Here is an 18,989-nt window from a genome sequence, read left to right on the forward strand (position 1 = left end):
ATTATTATTAGGTAATTGTATAGTTTAAAAATATACTTAATATACTTAATATTTCTTAAATATTTCAAGACAAAAGAGTTGGAAATCTCCAATACAATACTCCTAACAAACGTATGACCAATCAATTAATATTGGAAATTATGGGGTCCAAGTAATTGTAGAGTTTCTACAGATTCTAATCAAAGCAGGAATGCTATTTATCACGAAGCAAAATCAGTATAACCACGCACCCTTACGGCCTTACAAATAAAATCATTTGAAATTAAATTTCTTTCTGTTTTTTGAGTTCTCATCTTAGAAATATGCAATAAGACTTCATTAAGTTTCCAATTAACTTATATTAATTTGTCATATCCATATGCACTCAATACGCATGCCAAGCCTGGATTAAGACCTTCAGGGACCAATACATGGTTGTGAGCCCCCACAAATGAAAACAACTCTTTAAAATAATAAAAATGTAATACTATGGGCCCTTTACATACGTGGGCCCGGGGGACGTGCCCTTCCTGCCACCCTTAATCTGGTTTTGACTCGTGCATGTATCTGTGTAAAATGTAATTGTCATTATTTATACTATTATATATAGAGTAGTAAATTAGAAATATCTATCAATGATGATCCGTTTTTGAATAACTACAAAAAAAAAAATATTTGAGGAGAAATTATTATTTTACGCGTGAACATCCAATTTTGTCAAATGTTTAAAATTTGACAATAGTAAAAATTATATTTGGAATTACGATCAACTTTATTTTTTAATTTCAATAATAACAACTTATGTCCTATGAGGACTTTGTATTGTAATTTCTTGTATTAAATCTTAGGTATGAATATTACACATTTTTTAATTGATATACCTATTATGAACAACTTATAAGGAAGTTTTGTACAAATCCGGTTGTGTTGAAGCAAGAGAGTAAGTGGCAAATTAATTATATTTGCCTAAATATTGCTCACAAAAAAAACACAAGTAGATTTATATTATTTATTATACAATAAACATCCATCATAGCTAAAGGTACCTACTATTAATAGGTATAGTTATTTTCAATAGATTTAAATCTTTTATTTTGTTGACTAAATGTCTGCATCAACAGTGCAGCGAAACACAATATTGCAGAATGCTGTTTAATATATCAGCAATAGAGGTACTCGTTTTTATGTTGATATATATACCATATAATATTACGTACAATTAGATTCGGTTAAATTGACTCCCTTTGAAAATATTTCCTGTCTACGCTCGCCGTATAGGGTCCCGTGCGCGGTACTTCGTGCTCCGAAACAGACGTAGAGTAGTGTAAAGAAAAAAATCAACAAATAAAAATATTTAACAACATAAAATAAATACGTAACCACTGACGACTATAACCTCTCTATACATGCGACGGTGGCAGTGGCGCGGCGGCGGCGGCGATTCGAATATACGCGGGAACAGTTACGCATTCCATCGGTGGCCGTTGCTGTGGCTTTAGACGAACGGGGCGGAGAAAATCCGGTGTATCGTGTGTGAGATCGCGTGAGGGCGTGCGCGTGCGTGCGTGTTGACTTGCTCGTGGCTCGTCACTCGGCCCCGCGTGCGCGTTGCTTGGCGCTTTCTCGTCCGGTGGTCGGTGTGTTTGCGAGGTGGCGGGCGCGCGCATAGTATGTCGTGTGTGTACTGTGTTCGTTACACGTGCGTGCGCGTGCGTGTGCTTGCATGTGTGTGTGTGTGTGTGTGTGTGTGTGTGTGTTGAGTGCAAGAATGTGAGCGTGTGCGCGCGCGGCGCGTGTACGGTGTACGAGTACGACAACGACGCGACGACGACACACCGCCCGTAGCGCTCCTACGTAGTTGTGTAGGCACGTTCGCCTTTTCAAACGCCAATAAACGATAAACAAATCCTTATGAATAATAATAATAACAATAAAAATATTCAGTGATACAGATTTCGGTGATAATATCGCGCACATTATTATTATTGTTATTACTTATTATTATTATTATTATTATTTAATAACAACGTTCGGTCGTAGGTACGTAAGAAATAATTATAATAATCGTTTTGTTCAATATTTATCTCCGTCTCGGTTATAATACATATTTCTGTAATTCCGTTGGACGCGGTGTTATTATAATATACGATCGACATTTTTCGGTTGCGCACAACCTAAACGTTCCGTTCGCAACGTACCCTTTTCACCGCGCTCGTGGGCACGGTTAAAAGTGAAGGACACTTTCTTTACTGGGCCATTTCGACGACCGACCGCATTCGGTGACTGGCGTGTGCGACACGACCATCGTTCCACCGTACATATATGGTGCATTATAATAATAATAATATTGACCGCACGGACGTTCACAGGACACCACGGGAGGTGAAAAAACAAATGTTTAAATGGAAGCATCTTCAATTATCACCCAAGTGTCGCGTGAAGATGAACACCTAAAAAGTTTTGTGCCAGATAAGGGTAAGCCGATTTTTCTCGTCTGCATTTTTGGTGTTCCTGCCTACCTATATAACATTATTATTATTATTATTATTGTTATTATTATTATTATTATTTTTATTATTATTATTATTATTACTATTATTGTCATCGTATTTTGAATTTTTAATACCCAGTCTGGTAATTCGCCATGTGACAAAATATAAAAGATGAACCGTGGTCGACCATACCTAATCGTATTTTAATTTTATTCTGTAGGTATTTAAGTCCATTTTCTATAATTTTATACGTTTTTAATTCTATTATGTATCTAAGTATTAATTATAGTTGTGTACCTATGTAAGTACCTACAGTTGTTTCATATTTTATCAACAAATATACAGACAAATATATAAACAACCGCTTATTACTTTTTATTGATGATTGTATGTATTGTAGGCCAGGGCGATTGAAACAATGATTTTCAACGGGCCTCTAGAAGTTTTAAGCTTTATTATACATTTTTTTGTTGTCGGATCCTCAAATATAAATAAAATAATTTTAGAGCTCCCTGGTAATCACCGAGTTGGTTGTTTAGGTCAAACTGAGTCGGCGGCACTGTACGTTTTCTTTTTTGATTAGAAATATATTGTAAAATAATTAAATATAAATCATTAAATAATTATACCTAATACCAAATTTACGCTCCGCAGATCATATTTAGCTCTGTTAATTTAAAAATTTAAGTGAATCGACCTATTATGAAACTTGACGGTAAGAACATTATCTGTGTTTGTATCTGGGATTTTTATGATTGTTCCATTTTTTAACAAATTTGCATATATAATATAGCTTAAATTAAAAATGCTCATAACTTACTTAAAAACTGAATTATTGTAAAAAATCCACAGACAATGTTCTTACCACCAAGTTTCACTATAGGTAGGTTGATTCATACTTTTTTTAAAACTAACGTAGTTAAACATAATCTGCTGAGCTTGAATTTGCTATATTACGCATTTGTAAGTCGGAGATAACATACTCCTTTGTAGCATGCTCTTAACATTTATTGATTGGTAATAGTGTAATATTAATAACAATATTTGTTATTTGATATTATGTATTCGTTACCATATTTCTTTTACTTTTATAGTTTTATAAATTGCTTATACTATGTAATTTATTTGTATTTAGTAACGTACTATTGTTTATTCGGATTTGACTATAGTGTGTTATAGTTCTATTTTCCTTAATTGTATGTTCAGTAGTTATCATCTTTATGCATGTAATAATTTAATATGAAATAACATGTTTATAGTTTATACTATATAGTGGTACCAGGCAGATAATTTGTCACAATGTCACAATAATAGGTGAACAATACATCTAATTATAGGTACATAGGTAATTATATGTGTCAATAGACTGTTAATTCTCTGGTACCTAAATATTATCCTACAAAAATATGCAAATTATTATTTACTTGAGTATTTTTTGAGAGTGGTATAAAAACTAAAAAAAAACATTCCTAGGCTAATAATAATATCTATTGATACCCTCAATAATTGACACCTATGCGTTATCAAACATTATTATATTATATACCTATTTAATTAGTATTTATTTTTAATTGAAAATTGTTTACATAATATACATATTACACATTAACTATGGTCTGTCCAGCGAGAGAACGCGCCGCGCACCGACCAAAACTGGTTCCCCCACCCAACATCCTGCCATAGGGGAACCAGTTTCGATAGCAAGGTGACGCGAGGGGATGCGCAGAATCGGCGCGTTCTCTCGCTGGACAGAGTGTACCTAGGTAGACACTTACTATTTATTAAACTTTTATATCATGTGTAAAAAATTGCTTGAATTTCTCAAAAGAATGATGGATTTTCTTTAGGTACTCGTACTTAACTAATCATTTTTTTTATATCTTAAATAAAGATATCTGATGTGCACATTTAATATTGTTTGTTTTTAAATATCAGAACTTAATTTAAAATCTTAAATTAAATACATATCAAAACAAATTAGCTAGGACTCTTATATCAACATATAGATGTTACTCTTGTTGATTCAATTATTTCAGTGTGTTGTTAGATACATTCATATTGAAAATTTTAATTTTAAATATGAACAATTGTTTAACTAAGCAATTAAGACTTTATAAAATGATTATTTTTATTATCACTCTTCATTAATATTACGTAAACATTATAATAAAATGTTATATTTAGCCTTACCTATATCCTTGATTTTCTTTATCAAGAGAAAAGTTATTTTGAGAGGTATTAATTATATGTCTTATGATCAATTAATTTCAAATTTATACCTATCTAACTTCTTTTATTTTTCAAACAGCAAACACTTTTAAGATTATACATACTATAAAATTACACGCATAATATGTTTATTTAATTTTTATTATAATTTGCATCATTTTTTTCTGCTGCAGTTAATTATTTTCTATGATTTCATGAATTGAACTATAATGTTTTTGACATAATAGATTAGAATGATGGAGGTTGTAATATATAAATATACCTACCAATATTATTATTTATATGTTCATCCAATTTGGAATAATTGAATGTCGTCATTTTTAATTTATGTGTTTTAGGCAAAGTTCTAGGTTTATTATAAATATATTATCTGTCTTAATCAATTTCAATATACTATGTATGATTAAATATAATTATCTTGAACTATATTTATGGTTGGTAAATAATGATTTAATTATGTAAATAATAACTACAAGTTTTTATTTTCCTTTTTAATTAATGTATAGAATGTACTGAGAATATACCTACATAATGGAGAACTAACTAATGTATTTATACATTTGATGATCAAAACAGGTCTAAGAATTAGTTTGAATTATATTGCTTGAGTACTGATTTATTATGTAGGTACTTACATAGATATGTATATAATATAATATACCTATAATAATTAATATGTGTATAAAACATATTTAAATTGGACCTAATTTATTTATTATGATTTCTTTAAACTCTATACCTAATATAACATTGTATGTTTAGAAACATTCAGTTTTACTTTAATTTAATTATATTATTGTTTTCCAATGATCTTCGTTTGATTAATGTACAATTATGCAATCTGACCTTGAGAGTTATGGCAAAATATCTATTAGTAAATTAAAAAAAATAATTCTAATATGTTATTACTAATAACCTTAACGGTTTTAAATTGTATTAGTGTCCAATGATTTATTTTAATATACCTACATAGGTACTGATTTTTTGATACATCTAAGTATACCTAATTGATAACTGTTTATTTTTCATTTTAATATTCTTCTAATTATTTTGTTTTTTTTTAAATATTTATAAAATTTATAATTTAATCAAAATTTGTATCAAAAGTTTAGATTTTAAAAACTTATAAATAATTTAATTAAAAAAAATGTCAATTCAAATTTTTTGAGTCACCATTAGTAGAAAGAACATTTTTATTATATATATTTGTAAATACATTAATGTATTTATTTTTTTATAGCTGACCATGTTCGATTGAAAAATGAACGTGGTATATGGCGAACATTACTTTGCTGTTTTGGGAAATCAAGAACAAGACCAAATTCTACTTTTGTCCCAAGCAGTAACATACATGGAGTGAATACTAAGTCTGACAGAAGTTTTACTCCTCCACTTAGCCCAGATCTTTCCCAGTCGACATACTTACTTCCTGCTATAAGACACCAAGATATGCACAAAAAATGTATGGTTATTGATCTTGATGAAACGCTTGTCCATAGTTCTTTTAAGGTACTTAGAAAATGTATTTTATATTTAAGTCCCGTACATAAAATTGAAGTTTATTAAACAAGAAAAAACTTGTACTGTGTTAATTTAATATATTAGTATATTACATATGATTAACTTATATATTTATTTAAAATTTACCAGGCAATTAATAATGCAGATTTTGTAGTACCTGTGGAAATTGATGGCACTGTTCATCAAGTCTATGTATTGAAGAGACCACATGTAGACGAATTTCTTCAACGTATGGGTGAACTTTATGAGTGTGTATTATTTACTGCAAGTCTTGCCAAGGTATATTTATTCATTATTATAATTACTAACTTAAAATAAGTCCCTATGTTGTATATTGTTATCTGTGTAAAGTAAATATTTTGTGGACAATTTAATGCATGTAGTTTTGCATTCTTTTATATTTTCTAGGTATACCATTAAATTTTTTATGTATAGTTTTGTTATGTATTAGTCAATCTATTAACTTATTAGGCATCAATATTATGATACCATAATATAATATAATTAAACAATTAACATAATATGAATAATGTTTTCAAAATTGTTTTGTCCACTTTTTTAGTATGCCGATCCAGTTGCTGATTTATTAGATAAATGGGGTGTATTTAGAGCCCGTTTATTCCGCGAATCGTGTGTTTTTTATAGAGGAAATTATGTGAAAGACTTAAACAAATTGGGTCGCGCATTACATAAAGTTGTAATCATTGATAATTCACCTGCGTCGTACATTTTTCATCCAGACAATGCAGTATGTTTATTTCATTTATACAACATTAATATTTAATTTAAAACAATGTTAACTCAATATTTATTTTTTTAGGTCCCTGTTAATTCATGGTTTGATGATATGACTGATAAAGAACTGTTGCATTTAATTCCATTTTTTGAAAAACTTAGCAAAATGGAAAATGTTTACCCAGTTATTTGCAACATAAATCATATGGCAAATGCTGCTGCTGCAGCTATTGCAGTACAATCTCAACACATCAGTAGCGACAATGTCTTATAGCATCAATTTTTAAGTACAATTTATTTGTGCCAATGGTAATTATTCTAATCTACCATGTTAAACAAAAGTAATAATAATCATAATGTAACAATCGTATAACGTATAGAAAGATAAAATTATAATATTTACCTAATTTAGGTACCATTATAGTTTACAACTGTTTTAATTTTTTTTTTTTTCGTAAAACTCCTCAAATACATTTTTTAGATATTTAGTTTTATTTTTATAAAAACTAAACAAACTGACAACTTTCTAAGGTATTATACTTATTACCTACCTATATCATTCAATTAAAAATTATTATTTATGATTTTTTAGACTATAAATTAATAACACTTTATGGATAACATAACCTACATTTTAAAGTATTTATTTATGTCAAATTAAAGTACTTATTATCCATGCATATATATAGTATGGTGGACTAATCAAGGACAAAATAATTTAATTAAATATAAACTGTCTAAACTCTAAAGTCAACTATCTTTTTTTATTTAAAATATGTGTTCTAATGCACATCTGGTGAATATGTCAATACAAACATAATATGATCATATCAAATCATACAATATATGGTATAACCATGAAGTTCAAGTTATGGATAAAATATTAAAACTTAATCAAATTAAATTTTTATTTTTACATTTTTGTCTGTCCATTTTTATAATAAGTATTTTAATATAAAATATAGGTACAAATATCTATGCTTTTGTCAATAATTGATTATTTTATATTTTATTGTAATGGAATTATTATTATTATGTAATTCATACAAATTAAAAGTAAATTATTGACACCCCTATTGCATAGATTCACGAATTTAATAATATATTATACATTAAAAATATATTTTAACTAAAATCAAACATTCTCTAATATTAATTTTGTTTGTTTTTATTTTTGTGGAAAAATCAATTTTTTTAATTAATAGGTTAATTATAATCTCTCAAGAGGACACAATCAGTAATCTAAATATATTTAAATAGGGTCATATGATTGCATGTTTTAAATTACTTTGAATAATTATAACAATATTGTTTAGAAAATAAGTATAGAGTACCATGGAGTGAATTGTATTTATTCATAATTATAAAAATGTTGTATTCATTATCATTTATACATTTTTTTTACTCTATGTAACTTGTAAACAAATGGAAATATTTTTTAATTTTTATAAAAATTCAAATCATTATTCTATATTTTAATATTTTTTTTATTTTATAAGCAGTATTTCAATTATTTTATAAAAAAACAATACATATATGATATGTGTGTTCATTTATGCATTTATAAAAAAAGGACTGGTTTCAAACTTTGTTTTGTTGTACATTCATTAATTATTATTGTGTACTCTTGAGATAATTTAAATAATAAATGTTATTATTATTTTTAATTTATGTTTTATTTAAAAATATTCAGTGGCTTATACAGGGAGAAGTGTGCTTAGTTTTATCTTTAACATTAACTTAAGAATTCCAATATAAAATATATTTATTTGCACAAGTTATTGTAATACTAATTTTTTTTCACTTCTAATTAATCCTGTGTATGCTACAGATAATATTAAGAACACCAATGTTGTACTATTACCTTTTGTGATTGTCTTTCAAAATCTTTTGAAACATGTGTTTTTATTATTACCATTAAATAATTTTATTTTGTTTTCTTTTAAAATTATATTTCTTTTTAACATTTTATCACAAAAAAAAAACAAAATTAGGATTAACATTACGTTAATATCTAGATTTTAATTTTTTGTTATTCTACTAGTTACATTATTAGTAGTTGAGCATTTTACAATCTGTATGGATTTTGTTGTACAATATCTTAGCATTGTTCTTGCTCATCAGTTTAATTTGATTTATTTTTACATAATATTATGGTTTCAGATAATTGAATCTCTCGTTTATTATTAATTTCTGGTTATTTCGTATAATTTTATTTCTTTATGTGAAATGCATTTAGTTGTCTAATAAATGAAGTATCAATGTATCATATTTGTATGTATGTTATTAGACTAGATGGTCACTTATTATACACTCATTACACTTTTAAAAAGTACTGAAACTATAAAATATACACAATATTTTATTTTTATTCAGCTTTATGATTTATTAACAAATTCTAAATTGGTACATAAATAAAATTATAAATAATACATCACTTAGCACTTCTTATTTCATATTTCCAATAATGTATAATAATTTAAGAGGATTCCACACACAAGTGTTTTCATTGTCTTACGAACGTGCATTGTGCAACATAACACATTTAGCGTTCAGTAAAACCAATTTTATCTTATTAACTTTGATATAATATAAGATTGAATTGGCTTATTTACAAATTTTAAATTAAAGATATCATAAGGATGTATTGAAATTTTAATTTTGATTCAAATTATCTTCATTTTAATGATTAAAATATATTCACCCTAATATTAAATTTAGCCACACAAAATTAGTTCTGCTGAATACAAATTCGTTATGTTATACATTTGTCAGAGATACAACACATGAGGGTGTATGATAAAAAGGAAAAACAGAGAAATATAAATAGGTATATTATACATTTATGAATATTAAATTATATTTAGCTAAGAAAATGAACAGTACTGCAGAAACTGGTTACAACGACATTTAAATAACTTATGAAAATCTAATCTATTGTACTATTCAGATATTTCAGTCAATACACAAAAAAAAATAATAATTGTATGCATACGGAAGATATGTAATGACAGTTTTATGCAATCATTGTAACGCAATGGCCAAGAGACCTTGAACTAAAATTGAACTTCTGGCCTGATACAGTTTAATTTATTTTTTATAGTAACTAATTTTTTGCTCTGAAATTTAATTTTTAAATTTAAATTTAGTTTTTATTAATGAAAATTTGTAATTTAAAATGCTTAGAAAATCTAATTATTTGTTTAATGCAAAAGCTACTCATAAACAACTTATTTCTAATGTTTAAGAGTAATTCTTCTTTATTTTTTACTTAAAAATCATAAAATCACCAAAATAGAATATGTATAAGAACAAATAAGTTTAATTAGGTACCGTTGTCACTGAGTGACACACAAACATAAACAATATAAACAAGTTGTTTGATTATGAATTTTAAATGTTCGTTAGATATGTTATTCAGTAAGCTTTTTGTTTATGATCTACATTAGATGGTCAGATATGTCCAACACAAATAAGCCGTAACGTTGCCTGGTTAAATATTAATAGCTTGCCTAATGTTGTATGTTAATGTAATTTACAAATTACTTCAATACTATTTTGTGACAAAAAAAATGAATTAATATTTTGAGAATGTGCCAATATTATAAACAATTTCAAGACTTAAATTTACATTTTACCTTGAAATATTTATAACGAAAAAAAAACTACTTTTACCCGTTAAACACAATCTATGCAGAATATCACAATTAAAATAAAGTATAGTTTAAATAATATTGTGTTATCATTTTCTTTCATCTTTGAAATTTAATAAAAACATTATGTGTCTTAGACCGCTAATTACAACAATAATAATAATCATGCATGTAAGTGCTGATCTCTATTATACAAATTTGTTTGTTCATACTGTACTGTTATGAATCTACCATATTTTCAAATAGTCAATTAACGGTTTGCTATAAGCAGATTTATCCTGGTGCACCTCCCGACCATCTTTTTTATTATAAAGGTACTAAAGACTAAGAAGTATTGATTAGAAATATTTGTAAAATTCTCTTTGATTTTTTTTTTTGGGTGGGGGAACATTGATATTTTACATTTTAAAGGAATCCAGAACAAAAGAAAATGTTTTCTTCAAATTTTTAATTCTTCTATTTCGTCATTGAAATGCCCATCTAAAAATTGTATTTATGATGTTGGATATAGGTATAAAAGTGTGCATTTTTGTGTGAACAACTATAGAAGTATCAAAATTTCAAAAAAATGTTTAAATATTATTTAAAATACTTAGAGATAATGGTTACGCCATGTAGTGTTGTGGTGAATGACTAAGGCATACATAACAAAAATTAATTTAATAAGATTTTAAATATTTCAAATAATCTAAACATTTTAGATAAATTCTAGTCCCATTACTGATTATAGTGCATAAAAACCTATAAAATACATAAAACAAAAATTTGAAAATATACTTTAGAGGTAAGTAAATTATTGTGTGAAGCAAACAACTCTTACACATATAAGATAGGCAATTACAACAAGCAACTTGTCTATACTTATTGAGTAATTTTGTCATTGAATAATGCGTGTAGAAACGTTAAACTTACACAATTTTTCTTAGAATTCAATATTCTTTCAAATTAAAAAACTTATTTTTTGTGATTAGTGCTCTTTTACTAAACCATTTATTTATTTAACATAAAAATCAACTATAAACAATTTGTACATTTATATTTAAAAACGGTAACAGCGAAAAACAACTTGGAGAACAACACAATTGAACGAGATTAACTCAAAACTGTCGATACTACAAACTTTTTCCCTGGTCCCTAGAATTTCCTATAATTGTATTATCCTTGGTTAACTCTAACTTTCTGGCCGGTCCCTTCAACTATGAGTTAACTACGTTCGACTGTATTATATTCTCTGATATAAATAAAATCAACTTAATAATTATTACATTAAGTACTATACATTTATACATAACATATAGTCATATTTCTATAAACTTTTTAATTGTATATAGTATCCATCATAGCCCACAATTAACAGTGAGGTCATTTTAAATAAATATGGATTTTGAAACAATGAACACCACAAACAAATAGTTATTGTTAAATTTAATTAATATATAAAAAATAAAAATTATCATTAATATTAAACAGGTAGTTATAACATTAAAAAAAAATATTATGTTGTCTTTTTGATACACAGATACTTTATTGTAATTATGAGAATAGAAGATGATACTGAGTGTGGGGTCCTTAAAGTTTGCTTGCAATAAAGTCCCTCTCTCCCATATGAAACATAACCAAGGTTAGTTACTTTGCTATAACTGGTTATGTTTCAATTAATACAGTGATTCTTATGACAAATTAAAAAGGTATATCAGCAACTCGTGATACGCATGTCCGGGACATAAGCATTTCTCCAACTGGTTGTGCAGTAGAGTGGTGGTGGTGGACCAATGAGAAACGGAGAAATGCTTAAGTCACCGAATAAGGCTGCGCGATTTGTTTCAAAACTGGTATATATCTGACATACCTATATAATTTGTTATTGTGGTTCTTAAGCTGTGGTTTACAGCCGCTGGTGATTCCCAATACTGAGGATCAGTGGCGTCATCAATATTTAAATATTGATTTTGATAACAAGAGATATTTTGTATAATAAATAAGTAATTTGATAGAAAATTGGTAAGGGATTTGCAATTTCTAAAAGCCAGGAATCCATATTCAACAAAAGTTTAAGATCCACTGAATTAATTAGATATATATGTATATTTATTTAAAAATAATATAATATAAATAATAATACCTTATATTTTATAATTTGATATCAAACAATGTCTTGTATATTATTTTCATTACTAATATGTAAAAATTGCCATTTAGGTGCTAATAAAAAAAAAAAAAAAAAAATTAATAATATTTAGCAATAACTCTAAATTATACTATTGATATAATATGTAATATTATGAATCAGTTCTTAATTTATTTTATTAAATTATTCTTATGTAATTAACAAAAGAAAAAAAATATTTAAAACTGTAATTATTACTTATTTAAAATAAGAATAAAATTTAAATGAGATAATATGTTATTATTTATTAATATAAATCAATATATAAAAATCAATGAACTTATAATTAAATTCCAATAAATTGTATTACGTAAGAATTTAAAATATTTGTTTATTATTATTATATAATAAATTATTAGTTATGCATTCAACTTTTACAACTAAAAAAAAATTGAAATTTTACAATAAATGAAAAATTAATTTCAAAAATATGACATTTATGGTTGTAACCACAGTACAAAAATATGAATCATAATATTACTGTATTACACTATTACGATATAATAAAGTTTAATTGTATTACTTTAATCGAATATTATTATATAAATTTATTCATAACCATCAACTTTCATATCATTTAATCCCAGCTCTTCATTCTGTTCATCAGTTCTATCAAACCGCATGATTGTAAGTTTCGGATCCAAATCTGGAGGTGTTAAGCTCTGGAAAAAAAATGAAATATAAAATATCATTCAGTTTTACATATTAAATGATCACAACACTTGGTAAGGTTTTCAATTGTACTTATATTGTATTTATACTACATAATTATATCCCCATCATATAAAAATAATTTTGTATTCAAACAATAAGTTAAAAATTCTCCCAACTATAACTATAACTGAATAGAGTATTTAGGATTAGAGTAAACAGCTTCCATATACGCAGACTGAACCACCAAACTCCATTGGCCTCCTGGGAAAAGCTAACCGCTGACTTTAGGAGTATTTTTCCGATGTAATGAAAGCAAATGGTTTGCTGACTGCTTACTGATACTACCTGATACGATATATAAAGTTTGTTCATGGTAAAAACGAAAATGTATTGTCAAAGGTACCAGAAAGACTAATATTTAACTTAGCTGTAGAGAAAGTTGTTAAGAGATGGAAACAAATATTTAAGTAAACAGTTAACAGTTTTACATAAAATTATTGCAAAAACTATTTACAAAAACTAGTTATTTTCAAACACCTATAATACCAATGTCTCATTGAATATTTAAAAAAAAAATATGCTAGTAATAGGAAATTTTGTATTAACTACAAATCTGTGGTAAATTATGCAGTATTTAAAAACTATAAGGAACTATGGGTTTATTACAAATGTATAAAAGTAATATTTACCTGGACATAACTATTTCCTGCCGGATCAATGAGTATAATATCTACTGGCATTTTACAAGTTTTAATGTTGTTCAGTTTTTCTAAAAATATTTCTGTTTTGGCTAGAACACCTCCAGACTGACTGTCACCAGAATAAAATGCCGTAGCAGTATCCTTTAACTGTTCATATAATGATGTTATGAGACCTTCAATAGTAGTGAAGCGACCACTCAACGAAAGTGCACCAGCTTCAAAATCCAATTGTGGAATACGAAGACAACATGTTTCTGACTGAAAAGTGAAAAATAGCATTAGTATATATATATAAATATTCAGGATCTGTGATTGTCCTTTATATTAGTGAGTCTTAAAAAATTGGGTTGGGGATAAACATTAATATATAAACTTTGAAGTTTTTTCTAACAAAATTAATAGTTAGTTACCTTCAATATATCCCTATTCAAATCTTCCGGAGCCGATACTTTAACAGTAATTTGTAATCCTTGCTTTTCAACACCACCTCCTGGTTTAACCTCATTAGTACGATAGCCACATTCTTCACACGTAGTAGCCATAATCACAACTTGTTTGAAGTATGGAATATCTATAAATATCATTGTAGCAAAATCATAAGAATGTTTTTATTATATTGATTGCTGTACAGATAAATACCTGTCACTTTCATATTAGTTTCACAAATCGACTGACAATTTGGACATGGGTCACTAAATTGAACAATCTCATCATTCATATTGTTAACAGATGAATCATTAAAAGTGCCTAATGGTTTGATAATTGACTGTTCATTGGTTGTGTTTTGTTCTGCTGATAATCCGATCATTTCATCCTGGGCACTGTCACGAGTAAACATTTCTGTTTTCATTCTGGGATCAGCCTGGGGCGCAACAGGATTTGAAACAAATATATTCCCAGTTGCATCTTCAAAAACCTACAAAAATTAATTCATAGTTAATTTAAAATAAAATTAATAATTAATATAATTACCATCATTGGAATGGGCTTGGTTAGATTTTTAATACCAATCAATCCATTAATTACAACTTCCATCTTTGATGCTATTTCAGGGTGTGTTAGATCAATAACTTTTTTTTGTTCACTTAAATTTGTAACCGTCTTAGCAATTATGCCTTCAACAGTAGTTACTTGTGATCGTTGTGACATTGGTGGTATTTCAAAGTCTAAATCAAGCACTTGTATACTTGTGTAGTCCGTTGTAATCACATACCTATCCAAATCTTCTTTGTTTTCAATGTTTAAAGACATACGGACACCTTGTGGCTTAATTTCAATTGCTGGATCCAACTGATTATTTTTATAATTGCAGTGTGGACAATCAAATGATGATATTACCAATTCTTTGTAATATGGAATGCGTGTCAACAAGAGTCGTGTGGTACCCTAAAATAATTTTAGGAGATTATAAATTAGGTAAGGGTAAAGTGGGATAATTGAAGCTAAATCTTACCAATAAATCTAGTTAAGTTTTCATAAGATTATTTTATTAATTTTATGTTAATTCTGATACTAGGGTAGGATGTTTATGATTTTGGATGTTTTTTTTAGGTTACACTATTGCATATATACTTAGATATAAATTTGATTTATGATGTCTAAATTCAAATATCAAAATTTTATTTTTCTGAAATGTAGCATATAATTGCATATATTGGCTTTTTTCTGGTTTTCGATACAAAATATCAATTAAATAAAATGCAATCCACTAAAACTAGGTTTGTACAATATAATCCGTATATAGATTATAAAAAAATTAACGCTTATCAGGAATTCTATATTCCTATTTGGATATAACATACAGAATATACACAGTCGAACATTTAAAAGCTATTGTTCTCCAATGCAACTCTCTGAATTAAGAAATGTATGTGTAATTATAATTGTAATTAATAATTAAAGGAATAATTATACATAGTTTTTAAACACCTTCTTCAATTTTCATTAAATAATTAAAATGTAAAAATATAATGCATATTTTTAGTGCATAATCATTGTAACTCTGAATAATAAAAAAAATGTGTTCTTAGTGGGTCATTAGGTAATCAAAATTTCCACGTAGCAAAATCGTAAATATATCTTTTTTATAATCTTTTCTGTTTTTACACCAAAGCCATTGTTTAAATGTTTCATATTAATGTTATTAAATATCTATACTTATAATCAAGTTAAACCTAATACCTGACTATGGAAATTTTCCTACCACGATACAAGTTGTATATAAATGGAAATTTAAAAATGGGCATAGATGTAAAATATTTTGACTCAATTGTTTATAGCTAAAGAACCATGTTTACACTAGGTACAGCATTTATAAATATTTTTATTGCTATTTTGTCTATTACTTTTAGTATAAAGTTAATATTAACTGGTACTTTTCTGTTATCTTTTCTACCACTAGTATCAATTATATTATATCGACTACCTTTCAGGCCAATAATAAATGATTATCTTTTTTAATTAAATCATGTTTTATACAAATGTTCCCTAGACTATTGAGTGTATAGTATACAGTGTGAATACTCAGTGGTCATTGAACATGTTAATGTCATTATACTATTTGGTATTTAATAACATTAAAAACAACATACTTAATTATAGAAATATTCCTAAACCAGGAAATAGTCTATAATATAATTAGATTTTGTATAAATATTGTTAACATCAAAAACTCAGATAGCTGCAATACCAATAATTGAACAATTTGACGAGGACACGGACAATGTATGTGTATGCAAACTAGACTATAATAGTATAATAAAAAGTTACAAAGCCGAATAAATCGAAGAGTATACTCACATTCTTTCCACAACTAAAGCACAAACTCTCGATTACGTTTACTTCTAATCGGTCGACGTCCAATTCTTGGAATACATCGTTTGTTTCAGCACTATTACTGTTAGCCATAACTGTCTTACACGAATCACGGTCTATGCAATAAAATTTGAACGAGTTAAAAAATAAACTCTAAATTGTTAGATGCTCGAATGCAGCAGCCGTAAAATGTGATTTAGTGGAGAACTGCAGTGACTACAAATTAAGATAATAATAATAATAATTAATAGGTTGTGTGATGATAAAAGATACACACGTATCCGTGATAGTGTACAAAAAGTTAGGTTATAGTGTTTAGTGATATACCCATTTTAGACCTTATACCATAGATAATAACCATGGGTTGTCTAAATAATTTAGGCGGGATGTCGAATAAATATGAACTAAAATAATTGGGGCTGATTAGAATATTTAAAAATATTTAGAATATTCACTTATGTAGTTATATTAGACCACCAGCACGACTTTTGTATTAAACTAGCTATTCCACCCGACGTTGCCGATCTGCGGATCTTGTACTTATGGTTATGAATCTGCTGTGGTCCTGTCCTTCCTATATACGATGGAAATGGATGGCTCGCGTATTTTGCAGGTGTCTTTTGCATGGGTGTAGTCGTTTGAAAGTTTTTGTATTCATAGGGAGTAACTTCTGTCGCTTCTAATACTAATTTTAATGTGTTTGTCCAATTTAAATAAGACAATCGGGTTGTGATTCTGACACGCGTGTACTTGGTTGTCAAATGTTACCTATAAAGTATTAATCGTTTTATAGCTTATACATTGTGTAAGGTCAATATAATACATTGATGTCACTTATTTTTTAAAAATTATACAACAATTTCCATCGTAAATCTCAAAAATCTTTGTTAAATTTGCAATCTAAAACGAAAACCTAACTAACTAACCTAACCGTTCCACAATTATTACAGTATCGACGATGTCAACGAGCTAAAGCTAACACTGTTAACAGATAAAAAAATTAGAAGACTATTTTTGCAATTTATAATATATAAGCATGTGTCAGTCACGAACTCATGACTAATTAATCATTATTCTAAAAAATACATTTATTATATTTTAAAACAATTTAATTTTACAAGAATATAATATTTTTTAAAGATCATTGTATTTTTAAATTTTGTAATAATAGTGATGTGTTTTTTTGGATTTGTGACATTTTCCACATACCATAAAAATATTTCCTAACTATGGTAAAATTATTTTCAGGAAAATAATATAATTGTCAAAATATTTAAAAAAAAAGTTGCATAAATATTTAGGAAATATTTAAGTTATATTCTTTGGCCAAGATGTTCATATTTTTGAAAATATTTTATAAAAAACATTTACAAAACATTTTAATCATATATTTTCAAAAAAACATTTTTACGGAAACTTTATAAAAATATTAAGTCAACAATATTTTGTTATAATGAGAAGAAAATATTTATAAAATATTGTTAGTGAAATATTAATTATTCAAGCACTTTAAAATATTCACAAAATATTATCATTTCCTAAATGTTGTGTAGGATTCTTGAAGGGCCTCGAGAGTCGAGAGTCATCAGAGCGAGGAATTAATCAATTAATTTTACAATGATTGTCACGTGATTTTTTTTTGTCTGTAAATCTGTATGCACGAATAGTATAGAAAAATAGCTTAGATTTAACTACGGTTAAATACAATTTCTATCTATAAAAATTAAATTAAATTAAAAAATGTAATTTCTTAGACAACACATGCCTCTCTAGAAAATGTATATACCTATATATAGGTAATTGGAAATATTACATTCAAGAATTTTATTAATTAAAAATGGTATGCAATCTGGATGGTATGGAAATTCTGTTTCTCAATTTTCACGGGCTACGGTTTTTTTTACAAATTATGTCAAGCAAAATAAATCATAAAGGCCCACTCGATCAATATAAAATAAAATGTATTTTTTTCTTATATAGTAAATGTTTTTTACCCATTATTTTTTTCAAATATTTTTACATTTAAGTTGTTTATATTTACCTT

General features: G+C 27.0%; 2 protein-coding genes across 3 annotated transcripts; one reads left to right on the forward strand and one right to left on the reverse strand.

Annotated features, from left to right (window-relative positions):
• Positions 1–1,709: 1,709 nt before the first annotated feature.
• Positions 1,710–9,318, forward strand: LOC132934003 (phosphatase Herzog). Its single transcript, XM_061000290.1, has 5 exons — positions 1,710–2,454; positions 5,941–6,209; positions 6,351–6,500; positions 6,784–6,969; positions 7,042–9,318. The coding sequence occupies exons 1-5, from the start codon at positions 2,382–2,384 to the stop codon at positions 7,228–7,230; spliced, it is 867 nt and encodes a 288-aa protein (XP_060856273.1). The 5' UTR covers positions 1,710–2,381; the 3' UTR covers positions 7,231–9,318.
• A 920-nt stretch (positions 9,319–10,238) lies between these two features.
• On the reverse strand, positions 10,239–17,179 carry LOC132934002 (zinc finger protein ZPR1). 2 transcript variants are annotated; one of them, XM_061000289.1, is made up of 7 exons: positions 16,931–17,179; positions 15,104–15,517; positions 14,771–15,047; positions 14,542–14,702; positions 14,120–14,389; positions 13,300–13,438; positions 10,239–12,811 (listed from the first exon to the last, which is right to left on the reverse strand). In XM_061000289.1, exons 1-6 carry the CDS (start codon positions 17,036–17,038, stop codon positions 13,325–13,327), a joined length of 1,344 nt encoding a protein of 447 aa, XP_060856272.1. In that variant the 5' UTR covers positions 17,039–17,179; the 3' UTR covers positions 10,239–12,811; positions 13,300–13,324. The 2 variants fall into 2 exon arrangements, with proteins under 2 accessions (XP_060856272.1, XP_060856270.1); XM_061000287.1 differs by lacking the exon at positions 10,239–12,811 and having other exon boundaries at positions 12,839–13,438.
• Positions 17,180–18,989: the final 1,810 nt, after the last annotated feature.

Source organism: Metopolophium dirhodum, chromosome 1 (assembly GCF_019925205.1).
Source record: "Metopolophium dirhodum isolate CAU chromosome 1, ASM1992520v1, whole genome shotgun sequence".
In the NCBI taxonomy this organism is placed as follows: domain Eukaryota; kingdom Metazoa; phylum Arthropoda; class Insecta; order Hemiptera; family Aphididae; genus Metopolophium; species Metopolophium dirhodum.

Excerpts from the sequence above, each read along its gene's own strand:
- LOC132934002 (XM_061000289.1), bottom strand. The coding sequence starts at position 17,038 with ATGGCTAACAGTAATAGTGCTGAAACAAACGATGTATTCCAAGAATTG. Across the intron at positions 15,048-15,103 it reads CCAAGCCCATTCCAATGATG|GTTTTTGAAGATGCAACTGG; the intron begins GTAATTATATTA and ends TAATTTTTGTAG. Across the intron at positions 13,439-14,119 it reads CAGGAAATAGTTATGTCCAG|AGCTTAACACCTCCAGATTT; the intron begins GTAAATATTACT and ends TTTTTTTTCCAG.
- LOC132934003 (XM_061000290.1), top strand. The coding sequence starts at position 2,382 with ATGGAAGCATCTTCAATTATCACCCAAGTGTCGCGTGAAGATGAACAC. Across the intron at positions 2,455-5,940 it reads AAGTTTTGTGCCAGATAAGG|CTGACCATGTTCGATTGAAA; the intron begins GTAAGCCGATTT and ends ATTTTTTTATAG. Across the intron at positions 6,210-6,350 it reads TTGTCCATAGTTCTTTTAAG|GCAATTAATAATGCAGATTT; the intron begins GTACTTAGAAAA and ends AAAATTTACCAG.